The sequence below is a fragment of the Pleurodeles waltl genome, chromosome 9, assembly GCF_031143425.1.
Source record: "Pleurodeles waltl isolate 20211129_DDA chromosome 9, aPleWal1.hap1.20221129, whole genome shotgun sequence".
Lineage (NCBI taxonomy): Eukaryota > Metazoa > Chordata > Amphibia > Caudata > Salamandridae > Pleurodeles > Pleurodeles waltl.
This window is the reverse complement of record NC_090448.1, coordinates 379,685,638-379,699,836: the sequence shown is the minus strand read 5'-3', so window position 1 is coordinate 379,699,836 and position 14,199 is coordinate 379,685,638. Positions and strand designations below refer to the sequence as shown.

At 47.4% G+C, this 14,199-nt stretch overlaps 1 protein-coding gene across 1 annotated transcript in view; it reads right to left on the bottom strand.

The window, feature by feature from the left end:
• BICRA (BRD4 interacting chromatin remodeling complex associated protein) overlaps nt 1-14,199 on the bottom strand; it is a 508,223-nt gene that overhangs the window by 19,732 nt on the left and 474,292 nt on the right. The window contains exons 15-16 of the mRNA XM_069206977.1: nt 11,485-11,633; nt 10,042-10,136 (exon numbers count right to left, since the gene is read on the bottom strand). Of these exons, the coding sequence (XP_069063078.1) occupies nt 10,042-10,136; nt 11,485-11,633 (244 nt within the window). The remainder of the gene's footprint in view (nt 1-10,041; nt 10,137-11,484; nt 11,634-14,199) is intronic.

Genomic DNA, 14,199 nt, shown 5'->3' with positions numbered 1-14,199 from the left:
AGCCATGGCCTGCCGGCAGTGGCGTCCCCTGGGTCTTCATAATTTTGGCGTGAGTTTTGGCCGGGGCTGGTTTACTCACGGTTTTCAGCGTCTGCTCCGTTTCGGGCTCGTCCGAGTCAGAGTCAGGAATGGAGAAAGTCTCCTCTTCTTCGACGTTGTGGTGTCCTGACGGCGCCACTGCCATTTGAAGCCTCCTTGCTCTCCGGTCCCGTAGCGTTTTCTTCGACCGAAATGCCCGACATGCCTCGCAGGTATCCTCTTTGTGTTCAGGGGACAAACACAAATTACATTACAAAATTGGGCGGCCAATGCTATCCAATGGATACAGAGGACATCCGCTCAAGTGCTGCTTAAAAGTGAGTAAAGCGGGTTGATCTCCTGGAATTGAGGTAAGTACAAGGAAGGGGAGCCACCAGGCAGCACCAAACTTACACCCTCAGTAGCACAAGGAAGGCTGGTGCATCGTGCCAACACAGCATCTGGCAGCCAGTGTTATTTCAATGGACGAGATGACTGGCTGCAGGCTCTGGCCAGAGGCCACAGGAGGTCAACCCACAGCTGCCCAGGTAAGGTCACGGTCAGGGGGAGCTTTTGGATTTAGGCTGCAGGTGTCAGTGTGGAGCTGGCAGGAGTCAGCCCACTGCAGACTCTTGGTCATAAGCGATGGGGAACCTTTACTGGACTGGCGGGCGACTTGGACTCAAAAGGGTGTCGGATCTAGAGATGGTTCCAGGTGGCGGTTTCACGATTCCTCAGGCAAACAACTTCTTGGAGTTGTTTTCTTTTGGACAGGTCTGCTGTTCAGAGGAGTTCTTTGTCTTTACTGAAGGCAGGCATTACTCCCAAGGCTTTGGAGGTGACTGGGCTGTAGGACAAATCGTCTTCTGGATGCAGGTTCTTTGAAGGCTGCAGACAGGCCAGCAGGGCTGGGGCCAAGTCAGTTGGTGTCTTCAGTCTTCTCCGCTGGGCGATTTCTGTGTTGTCCGACTCCTCGTAGGTTGACAGGGATCTGATCTAGGTTTCAGGGATGCCACCTAATACTGAATATAGGGGCATTACAGGAAGTGCTAATGGGCTACTCACCTTTAGGGTGATTACACCCTTCCTATGACAACTTCCTTTGGGAAGTGGCATAGCCCTAACCATATTGGCCCAATTCCTTTCATACAAGATGGAGAAATTTAAAACGTAGTGTCCACTTCAATTCACCCACCCTAGGGGTGGGACTGGCATGAAGTGAGCACACCTTCTAATGTACTTAATTTTCCCACCAGTTCTGCCGCCAAAAGTGGGGTCAGGAACTGGGGGTCGGCCTGCTCTACCATCTGGAGGCCCTGTGTCGCATTACAAAGGCAGCAAGGCCTTTAAAGCTCCCTGCCCTGAAATGTCCATCCTGCCGGGAGAAGAGATCACACCTCTTCTCCCAGGCAGGCCTTTGTTCTGAGCCCTCAAGAGCATTGGCTCTCACCTCAGCGGGCCAGAACTCTAAGGTAGCTGTATTAGTTTTGACCAGTCAGTGCCACGGTAGGAGTTTGTAGGTTGTCAGAGGGCACCTCTAAGGTGCCCTCTGAGCGCATGTATTAATAAATCCATCACTGAATTCAGTGAGGTTTATTATTACGACGTGTTTGATACCAAACATCCCAAATGCCAGTGAAGCCATCATGTAGCTGGGGAACACGTAATGACCAGTGTCCAGCACGTGTACTTAAAATGGCTTCACAGTTCACTCACTACGTCTGAGAATCGACAAAGACATAGCGTGGGCATATCTGCTCATGTAGGTGTGCCCCTACATGTAATATAATGCACCCTGTGGTTAGGGCTGGAAGGCCTGCTAGAGGGGTGGCAGTGTGCCATGTTGTGTTTTCATTTCAGGTCTGTACCAGGACATAGCCTGTAAAAGCAGCAATGTGTGCACTTAGTGAGGGGGTCCCTGGGGGTTGCACAATTCGTGCTGCAGTCCTCAGGGGCCTTCCTTTCGTACACCATGCCCTAGTTACCAGGGGTACCATTTACTAGGGGACTTATAGTGGTAGCTAAAAGGTTTGCAAAGTGGGAAAAACAACTGTGCAGTTTTGGGGTAAGAGTTCTGGCACTGGGGACCTGTTTAGCAGGGACCCAGTACACTTTCCAGTCGGAATTGCACCGGAAACCAGGCAGAAAGTGGGGGAGGGGTGTCCATGTCAAAAGAGGCACTTTCCTTCATCAGCAGGAAGGCGTACATGAGTCCTGAGCCCCACTCGATTAAAAATACATCTCTGAGCGAGTCTCTCCTAGGAAACTCCAACGTACAGAAGTGCTGACATTGTGCATTTTCAGCAGTGGCAAATAGATTAGAAAAAAAGGCTCTCTGCAGTCGTGAAGATGCCATTTGTGATCCACAAGGCATCATCGACTTGGCTTAGTCCGCAACCACCTTTGACGGATGGAATAAAGGCTTTCAATGCCAAGTGAGTCGCTGAACTACAACAGACTTATGTGGAGCTGAGACTCCACCATAGACCAGAGTCCTCTGATCTCCAGCTCTGCCACATGTCCACCCCAATGCAGATGTGACGCATCTGTCACCACTGCAAGATCTTTTTGGGGAAGGCAGATGGGTCTGCCGCTGACCCAATAGCAGTTCTATATTGGTGGAGTGCGTAGATCTCTGGTTTTGTGTCCCAAAAGGCTTGTGGAAGCCACCACAAATGAAAGAACTGGGGAGTCTACTCGCCATGGTGGCTGTGTGAATATGGATGTGGCTTGTAGCCCCACCATAGCCACATAAAAAGCAGAAGGCAGAGCGAGGCTAGTATATGTCCATGGAGAGTCACGACGACTGAGCGATGGCCCTAATGTTTTTGAACCGCTTAATCGCTCAATCTGCCTTGTCACCAAACAGGCAAAAGCCGTCGAAGGGCTTGTCCATAAGGGATGCCTAGACATCCCCTGAGAAGCAAGTTGACCTTAGCCAGAATAGCACAGGCCTTCTCCAAGACAAAGGGCAAGCTTGCACAACTGAGTCACACACTGTGTGGGTAGGTTGGCCTAAGAGGCATGCAGTGTTCACTGCCTACAGTACAAGGCTGGTGGAAGAGGAAATCCTCTTACCAAAGGTGTCCAACCTCTTGGATTCCCTATCAGGTGGCGTGGTAAGGAATGCACCAGGGATAAGGAATAAACCTCAAAGCAGACCAGGTGTGTGTCTTAAAGCTCTTGGTCACCCAGCACCGGACAACTTTGCACTCCTCCAGTTCCTGTTTGGATCCCGGGCCCATTATTAGAGTCGGTACAGTCGGTCGTCGTCGAGGTCAAAATCTTCATTTGGTAAATCCGACAAGAAGGAATGCGCTTAGGGTGGATCTAAGGATCATTAGGGTTATCCTGATCCCCTTGAGGAACTCTTTGTTGAGGATAACTGGTGTGAAGACCTGGCTGATGCCAGTGGTCTGGACCCCTCACCAGACACTGAATGGATTCTCCTCCAAGTGTGGCTAAGGAAGAACGGGCTTCATTTAACATAGTGGTGCGAAGGGCAGCTGAGATCCTGGACTTTCCACAGCTTTTGGTAGAGGTTAAGATTAAAGTCTTGATGGCGGTGCTTCAACCTGGGATATCCCACATGGAACCTCTTCTTCCCTTCAAAAAAGCCTTCACTGATGTCCTGCTCGGGCCTTGGCCAAGCCCTTCACAGGATGATCATCCGCCACCACTGCCCCACTTCTGGGGATCTTGCTTTCCTCACACAGCATCCTACCCTTGAGAGCCTGGTTGTGCAGGCCTCAGCATCCACTGATCTCATTCAGGCAAGCCTTGGGGTCCTGGTACAGCACCAGGCACCATAGGCTGTCACAGACATCTGCAATTGGCGGGTTTTACAGCTTAAAACCAACAGGATTCTCAGGGGACATCCCTAAGGCATGCTGGGAGTGAACTGCTAAATAAAAAAGGGTTGACCAAAAGTCAAAAAAGGACAGCCAAAAAGTGATTAGTGTAGCTCTTAGTGGTCTGTGCTAATGGCATGGAAAGAAAAGAACTGATGTCAGCCCGCTGGGGTGGCACCTGTATCAATAGCATACGTCACATGTGGCACCATGCCTATCGACACCAGCTACTGGCACGCAGGGGTACTGCTCAAGATGCTCTGAATCCAATCTGACACCTGGGGAACATTATAAGGTAAGGAATATGCAGCTAGAAGTCTCTATCAGATAAACTACTCAACATACTAATGCTCTAGATTCAAATCACGAATACAATGTCTTGTCAACTTAAGGCTGTCCCCAATGGGCTGCAGCATGTATTATGCCACCCATGGGAGCCCATGCAAACTATGCCGGCAGGCCTGCTATTGCAGCATGTGTGAAAAGGTGCATGCACCCTTTTACTGCTGGTCACTGCACCAGGGCACTGTAAGCCACCCCTATGGTAGGCAATCCTAGCCCAGAGGGTAGGGTGCCGCTTCCTGTGTGTGATGGCACCCCTGCATGAGCAGAGGTGCTCCTACAAAGTCCAGTTCCAATGCACTGGACTTTCTAAGTGCGGGAAGCCATTTTGCTTGTGTACTGCCCACAGGTCACACTACCTGTGGTCCAGCTATGTCTGAACCTAGGCATGTTTGGTATCAAACATGTCAGATTCATAACCCAATACTAATGCCAATATTGGTAGCATGATTCTATGCACTCTGGAATGCCTTAGAGGATCTCCCTCCCCCCCCTCCAGTACTGCTCCTACCATTCTTCCAGGGTTTGCAGGCAGCCCACCCTTCTGCAGCCCCTCAGACAGGTTACTGCCAGCCTGTTGCTTGACCAGCTCAAGCAGGGGAAGTCCGAACAAAGGATTTCCTGTGGGAGAGGGAGGCAACACCCTTGCCCTCTCCTTTGGAAATAGGTGTTACAAGGCTGGAAAGGGCAGTCTACCTGTGCCACCGGCTTGCTTTGAAGAGCACAGAGCTCCTCTAGGTGGGCACTTGATTCTGCCATCTTGAAAACAAGGTGGGCAGAGGTCCCTGGGAGCATCTGGTTGGTCAGGACAGGTGACTGACGTCAGTGACCCCCTCTGATAGATGGTCACCCTGCAGAGTGACCAAGCCCCCTATTATGGCTCTTTAGGACTCCCTTGCGGGTGTGTCCCCAGATTCGGCATGCAAGACTCCACCAGGACTCCCCTGGAACGACCTCTTCTGCTCCTGGCCACCGGAAACGTTGCTGGACTTCACATTAACCAAACAAGCCTGCAACTCCTGAGACAACCTCCCCTTGCAACATTGTTTCTTCGGCTCCTTCCAGTCATTGCAACATTTCCAGGGCTGTGCATCCTCTGGGGTCTGCAGGACTTCAGCTGCACCAAAGAAGCAAGAAGGAATCTCCCTCAGAGTGAAGGAGTCACTTCCCCTGCATCTGCAGGCACCTAAAGCAACAACGGCCGGCTGCTGGGATCTTTTGCCATCCAGCTCCAGGAAGAATCTCCGAAACAGGTGGTGGGTCTGAGTGGTCCCCTTGGTCCGCTCTACTTGCTGTCCAACTTGGGAGACGGTGGGCCCTTGCCTCTCCTTGCAGGACAGTACCCCTGTACACTGCAACTGTTGCAGCAACCAAGACTTGTTGACTCCTGCTCCAAGGGATCTTCAGGCTCCAAGTACCTGTGGCCTCCAGCACTACGTCCTTTCAAGGACAGTCTCTCCTCTGCTGCTCCAGCGACACCCCTCCAGGTGTGCTGACTGGGCCTAACTGCAACTTACTGTGCCTGCTCCCAGTGGGGTGCCTGTGGGGGTTTCGACTGCTTCTGCTGGCTCTTCCGACAGCTGAGAGTCAGCCTGGACTCCCCTCTAAGGGTCAAGTCCCCTGGACCTTGTTAGTCTTCTTCTCTGCAAGTCCTCTTCTATCAAGATTTGCATTTGCCAAGGCTTGCTGTTGGTACTGCTGCCACTGACCATCTGCGACCCTACGACCAACGTGGGACATCATCTGCACAACTCCAAGGACCTTGCTGCAGCTCCTGGGCTCCACAGCGGATCTTCATCTTCCCTAGTCGACCCAGATCTTCACAGTGGCTCCTGCCCCACCTGGACACTCTGGCATGGACTGGACTCTCACATTTCTCTTACAGGTCCCTCTTCTTCCGGAATCCACTATTGGGATCCACTGCACTGGTCCTGCAACCTTCCTTTTGAAAGTCCGCTTATTAGTCCTTGCGAAGACCAGGTAACTTACCTCTGCATTCATGGCTGCTGGGGGGTCACCTAGCTACACACCTCTTGGGATCCAGAGTTCCCCCAGCCCCCTTCTAACTATTCCACATTCTTGAATGGGGGAGCTAACTTCGCATTCCTCTATTTTAGTATATGGTTTGGCTCCTATATAGGGCCCTAGCTAATTTATGCTATTGCTATGCTTATAGTTTCTATATGCTAATTCCTAATAATTACTATGTATATATAGTGTGTACTTATCTTTAGTTGGGGGACTGCCTATAAGTAATCTAGTGTCTGCGGTTACACGCCCCGGAGGGTAGGTCTTTCACTGTGGACCTGCGCAACACAACTGTTAGCCGAGTCCTTGGGACGTGTTTACCAAGGAGCCTGTTCCCGACTTGGGGGTGGGCGACCTGACTGTTGACCTGGCTTAGTGTACTTCAATGTAAGTGACCGGCCTATATTAATTTATTGTTGTAATTTTTCACATCATTGTTTTTGTATATGTGGAGAGGAGTTTATATACTGATTGTTCTGGTCCTGATGAAGCGTCATTGGATCCGAGAGGACCGCACGAAGCGAAACATGTCAACCTTATTTGAGGAAGTTTATAATTAGTCAGAACTCCCCTTTTTCCGTTCCCTGAAAGTAATTGAGCATTGACACTCATTTTAGTACTTTCCTGCGTTTTTAATCTTGGTATCATCCCTGACTATTGATTAAAATGATGATATATGCAGTGATGTTTAACCAATTTTATTCTTTATTTTTTCCTGTTCTCTCCTTTTTTACGGGTGCTTGAGTGAAGGCATGTCCAGTTAGATGGTTCTACCTTTGTAGTGACCATCGTTACAACACGGCTTAGTGCCCCCCCACTGTGGGGAGCCCGTCAGGCGTTGCACTGCCGGTCTGGCGAGGAGCATTACCCGATGATGATGCCAGTCATCCACTGTGATGCTTGAGGGCACTCGCTCCTGATAATTCAGGTCCCCTATTTCCTTTTTCTTCTCGTTGTATGGAACAGTGTACCTTTGGTTTGTTGTATAAGTAATCTAGTTCAGTGCTACTGTAATAAAGTACCTTTATTTTTGTAACTGAGTGATTCCTTTCAGGTGTGATTAGTTACTGTATTGACTGCTGTGGTATTGCAAGTGCTTTACACTCCTCCCAGATAAATCTTGGCCGCTCACCACAGCTACCACTAGAGAGCCCTGGCTCCCCAGACACTGCCTCACTCACTAATAGGCATTGCCTGGACCTGGAATAAGGTGCAAACTCCATAAGGTGTCCACCACACACCAGGCCAGCTTCCTACACTTCCTCCTGACCTCGATCGAGACCGTCACTGCATCACACATCTAACAGCAAAGAGCGTGAAGGGACACTCTCTAACGGACTTGGGGTGCATGACGCGACAATAGACGTTTAAGTCTTGGCATCATGGTAACGCTCAAGACACTAGAGACAGACGAGGTGCGGGTCCGTCACCGGCATTTTTCAGTGGAGGGTGACGCAGGGCTTGAATTCAGCTTTCCTCACTGACCTACCCTGTCATACAAGGAGACAATTCTCAAAAAGTTGAAAAAAGACAGTCAAAAAGTCACCAGGGGTACCTCTCTCTAAGTCTGCGCTGATTGGAGAGGAAAGAAAAGAACTGACCGCAGTGTGCTTGTGTGGCACAATATAGGCACCACAAGTTACTTCCAGTGCGGACAATGCAGACGATGACTTGCGGACCTGAAAGAGGTCACCTACCAGCATGCAGTGGCACTACTCATGAAAAATTGCTGGATCCAGTATGACGTTTGGAGATAATTATAAGGTAAGGGCTCTGCAGCTAGAAGTGTCTTTCACATAGGCAAAGCCAGGAAACAGTCATGTGCAATTATGATCAGCAAAGCAGAACTAAAATGGACAATCCAAGGTTACTAATTAACCTGAGTCCATCGGGACGAGAAAATGCACAAAAGAAGCAAGCAATACAAAAAAGTAATGATGCTCAGAACTTGGAGCAATACTGTGGGCTTTAAAGTCATCCTGGAGACAGTTGTGGTATTTCAGAAAAGTAAAACTTCCAGCAGCACCACAGAATAGGAATACTGGTTAAGAAGACAACCACTTAAAAAGTAAAATACCTGCAACAACATTTCTAAGAATGATAGGATTTGAAAATCGTAAAAAAAGCTCTGTCAGAAATTCTCCAGTGGCAACAGCGACAAGAAACAAGCACTGACAAACCCATTAGATAGCGCCTACAATATTTTGACCTTGCCAATGCTTTTTTCAAGGCCGACCTGCGTTAGCAAAAAGGGAAACAAAGAAACTGAAAAAGGAGAGCAAAGATATAAATCGGTGTTTGTGTGATGACACATGCATACTTTTTAGTTCTGATGCTAAGGCATCCCTGACACCGTCACACGCTGGCACAAGTCATGATGTGATGGTCATTTAACTTTTGTTTTAATTCACTGCTCATAGAAAAGGAAAGTCTGCAACAAATTGCAGCTTTCAGGCCCTAAGAATTAAAAAAAAAAAAAAAAAAAAAAAAAGGAAAGGAAACCACATGAAAGGGGGCATGGCGACCACGGACATGCAGATTCCGTATATTGGAAAAATGAAAAGGGGAAGTGGGTGGAAAAGCAAAAGCACACTTGGGTGATTAACGTGGACAGCGCAGTGCGTGGGGGATAGCTACTCAGGGAGGAGGAGAGCAAGAAAACAAAAGCACTTCCATCGATAGTTAAAAACACAAGAAAAATAGTGTCCTGCTTTGGGGCCATGGAAGGACACAAGTTAACCAATCAAGACGATGGTAAAAAGACTATGCTCCAGGGAAGGGACAAACCCCAAGAAGATGAAGGAAGCCATTGAATAACATGAAATCAAATGAGATTCACAAGATAGCCAACCAATCTAAAGCAAGGGCTGACTCAAACCTCACTGTAATTATTGGTTTTGTTCTCAACAGTACTTGAACAAAAGACAGTTAAAAACTTTAAAAATGGATCAGAGCGGGTACACATTATGATCCCCCATTAAAGCAGGTAACATTCTGGCTTTGGTATTGGATGGCTTAAACGTGTTATGCTACAATGCTCAGTAAACCCTCCTGGGTAGTGAAGGACTAATCACCAAAGAGTTCTGAATGCATATAAGTCAATGTTGCAGACTTGCTTAAATAGAATAGTTTAAGCCACAAACTACTTTTCAACAATCTGTGACTAAGATGCCAACGGGGAAAACCAAACAATCCCACCCTAACTTGGGACAAAGGAAATCCCTGAAATACAAGCAAGCTGAACCAAGACCTGTATTGCGAAGACAGATACGACAAAACACACCCCTCTCAAGATGAACCTCCCATACAGACGGAAGAGCAGCAATGTCTACGACTCACGTGTACAAATGCTCAAAAAATATTACAAATGGGAAATCCTGTCACTGCCCCTCTATTAAATCAATGAAGTTGACAACAGACATCAATCCTGTATAAACTGCAACAATCATTCAAGTCACCCTGTGTACATCGTTAAGGCTTCTCTGGCCCAAACAACATCGATTGCAGCATTACTTCCCAGTGAAAAAGAAGCTACGGCATTAATTCTAGGTGACAAAGAAGCTATTGGTCAACACCATGTTATTGAGATTTGCACTTGTCCATATACAGAAAACATTATTAGACTCCTGTGCATCGCACATGCCAGCTTACAGTATCACATTGATCAAGAAGCCAGAAGGAGAAGTATTTAGCATATTTAGCTATTTACCATATTTAGGAGCTACTTCATCCTAAAGCGTTGCTTTGCTTGCATTGACACAGAACAGAAAGTCACTCAATAACAAGGTCATGAACATCTTACCCTGGATTCATCAAAAAGTAGGAGCCGATATTTGTTCAGCATGGCTTGCGTGCGTTTTAGAAGTTGCATGGACACCATCTCAAACTCCTCGTTAACTGGAAAGAGAAAAAGAAGCAAGCAAAATAGGTTTACATTTTTTTCAAAATCAAAAGAAATGTGACAATGGGAACATAAAATATAGAGATATGAAAAACGTCTGTTTTATCTAAAAAGAATGGAGCTCATGAATAGTTAATTTAGCTTTAGACAATTCGATATTCAGAATCCTAAAACCCCTCCTGCACAGGTCACCACACAGTGCAATGCAACGAGATGACTATTTAACTTTGAATAATTTAGGCCTGTCTACTTTCGGGATTCAAAGATAGAACCGGAGTGGATTTTATTATTAGTAAAGATATGGATTAGTCCATACAACCCAAACTACTTTTCTTAGTAATAACAATAAAAGTTTGTAAGACATCCTTTGTCCGTATAAACAAATATTACATGAGTACAAATAAAATCCAATAATTCATTAGCAATCCAATCTCATTAAAATTCTTGCCAAAAACGTTCTCTTTTTAAAATGACTAAAAAAGGAAGTGACTGGAAGCACAAATCTGCTCTGCTGAAAGAAGTGTGAATAACCAATCAAAAACATATTTACTGCCTTTCCAATCTCTCAATATTGGTTTTAAATATTCCTCTCTCTCTCTCTCCAACAGCAGATATGGACATAATATATGGGCTAGTAGGTGAGGCAAATTGGATTGGAACGGACAGAAATGATATCCTCTGCTGGAGGAGTAATGCATATTATTCAAACACATTCTTAATAATTTCAAGTGATGACATGGCATACGATTAGTTACACCTCGCCTTCCTAGTCACCAGTTTACTTCGATAAAAACACATTATTGTACTTACTAGTAATAATATATTATCTGTCCTCCGGAAACAATTTAAATGCAATTGTTTTAATTAATTAAAATTTAATTGTTTCAGGAGGAGTGAATATTCAAGGAATTGAACTCAGAAATAGTTAATTTAGATTTAGGAGAAGTAAATATTTGGAATTCAGAATCGAGGAACTATCCCCCTCCCACACTGCTGACTACAAAGTGCAATGCAGCAAGATGATGTATTTATTACCTTTGAACGATGTCAGGCGGTCTACTTAAGGGACTCCAAGCCAGACAGAAATTTCGCATCCTTTAGTGGCTGGACCAAAAATAAAACAAAGAAAACCCCACAAGAAATAGAGTAGATTTATTGATAATTCAAATTTTGATTAGTCCGCACAATCTATTCTCTGTCGAGTCCGGGTATAGGCGATCTAAAAGCAAGAAACGCTACATTTGATTTTCAACTTTCTGCAAAAAATGAGTGAGAGCCTACACTCACTGTGTTAGTCCCTTCTTTGGGGCCAGAGCCTTAGGGATAGGAGGGAAACCACCTTACCTTTCTGGCAGTCCTGGGAAGAAGGCACCATTCCTTGGTAGACGTGGTAGGGAAGAAGCCGGTGAAAGGCATCTTCAAATGAATGAAATGGCGTCTTGTAATCAGGGTGCAGCACTGCACCCTGATGTTTATGTAACTGCTCCAAGAAACTAAGGTGAAAAAAAGAGACCATGTGTTTGATGACAGCATCTTTTAAAGACGTGGGACTAACACAAAATACTTTTTTGTTAATTAAAACACCTTTTACTATGATGCACACATATGTACCCGTATTAAACATTGTTATTTTGTTGATTACTTTATCAGGATTTAAACTCTTATGGCGATACTGGTGCACTCTCATGTCTATTGTCAAAACAGTGTATTGTAAAATATCACCCCCTTCTTTAAAGCAAACACATTGGGGGGGGGCATGGTTAGGATGGCGGATGTGTTTCTCTGTTCCACTGTCCTACCGCCGCTAGAAACCTCTACAGCGGAGCCCGGGACATGGAAGGGTGATCGCAAAGACTGGGGACTCTGGTGTAAGGCTGCTAGCACTGGGAGGGTCCGGTGTGCTGCCTAGACTATCAAGCACGAGCTCCTCTCCGGCAGAGACCTGAAGAAGCATTATCCAAGATGGCGGAGACCCTGCAGTGAGAACGCCGGCCTGCCCCGGCACCAGACTGCAGCTGAATCGCCTGGAGACATGAGCTCTCGGACGCATCAAACTCAGAAGCCCTGACAAGGAAGGCTGACACGTCTGAGACCTATTAGGTAGAGGGGCAGTCTTGCCCTAGAAACCTAGCACCAGAGACAGGCCCAAAGAGGTAGCGCAGGTAGGACAGCCGGGCCTTGTGTGACGCTGAGAGAGGTTTTGGTGGCTGTGTTGTGACTTGGAGTAGCTGGCCGTGCTGCAAGATTGCACGCCGCGGAGCGTGATGAACCCCGAGGTCTGAGTCCTTCCTACCGAGCAACAGAGATAGCAGGGGAAGAGGGAGGATGTAGACTGGAGATGGCGGCAACAAGAGAGCCTCATCCCCAAACTTGAGGATAGTGGATAATCCTAGGGGCGGCCCAGCTGCCCTGCAGCAGAGTGACTGGGACACTTGAACATGGCCTCCCAGTGGACTTCACAGCAGGTGGGAGTACAGTGTAGACAGCCTTTTAGCCTTATAACATACCAGAGGGGTGCCCTAGCTGAGACGCTGTGGACTCGGGCTGCACGGTGAATTCGGTGACAGAGCCATCAGATAAAGCTTGCCCTAACTCTCCTAGAATGACAAAAGACACTCCTCCCAAAGCAGCGAACTTGCGCAGCCAGGTTTGGACGGCTCCATCAGCAGCGCATCCTGACAGCATGTTGGGCCCTGCTCCATAGGACTGACCCACCAACGACGGAAGGGAGATATCCCAGGAAGTGATACTTACCCCCACAAGGTGTGCCAGGAGCACAGCGTTTGGAGCTTGGAGGCTGTGGTCTGTAAAGGGTAGCATCAGTGAAACATGGGAAGTCTGAGCCTCAAATGGAAACTTGCCACAGCATTGGCAGTAGGGAAGAGAGAGCACCTGGTAAGAGACAGGCTAAAAGGCTCAGCGGGAGGCCCAGCTGGGAAAGGCCACCAGGCCCAGGTCCATTCCCACTGAAGAGGGAAGCTAAGAAGAAGCCTGGCAGATGAGATTGTTTATAGAGGCGCTCTCTGCTTCCCTACGTGAGGTTATCCATGCAGTGAAACGTGAACTTACACAGAACCTCAGGGAGGTCGGGTGAGACTGGCAGGGGTAGGCAACTGGGTGCCCATGCTCAAGGACAATGAAACTGGACAAGGTGAAGAGATCCAACACCTGCAACAAGAAGTCTAGCGGCTGCAAAAGCAACACGCTGCACTACAGGCCCACACAGAAGACCAAGAGAATTGCTCAGGAACAATATGCGCATCCGCGGCGCACCAACTGTGGGGCTGGTGGGTGGGGGTGAGGTGCGGGCACCTTGGCCTACGTTAAGGTCCTTTTCCGCCAGATACTTGACTTGCAGGCAGAGGCTGATGTGCAGCTGGACAGGGTCCACAGAGTGGTTCTCTTGCGAGTTGAAGGTGGCAGTCCGTCTGACATTCTTGCCTGCCTTCGTGATTTTCAGTTTAAAGAGGCCAACTTGCACAGGGCAAAAGACGTGCAGCCTTTTAATTCCAGGACCATAAAATAGTGTTATACCAGAACTTGTATGCATTGACTATTCTAGAAACACATGGCCTTTCGACCAGTTACAGAATTTTTCAGGAGCAAGGGGATCTCGTACAACTGGGCCTATCTGTTCTGCCTCATTAGAGGAGAGTGCAAAGCACTCTGTCCCTCTTCTAATCTCTTTTTAGGGAGATTTTAACCACGCCCATGTTACGTCAGTCACTTTCCTTAGTTCGTGGGCTTGCCTTTTAAAATCTGCTTGTTTTCATTCATGAAAGGCATGCATACATCATGGTTTTTCCGGTGTTTAGCCCTCCTCAAGAGCACCAGTAAACTACTGGAAACATACGAGGCTCCCCGTTTTCCGTATGGTTTCCGGACTTTCTGCTCGTTTTTAAAAAATTTCATTTAATGGGGCAAGAAAAGTCCGGTTAGGCGTTTACAACGCTAATAGCTCTAACTCGACATAATGCGAGACCCGTTGCATTGCAAAATGCTTGTTTTTTCCTGGGAGGACTCACGTCATCAACATAAAACCATTACGCATGCCTGCCG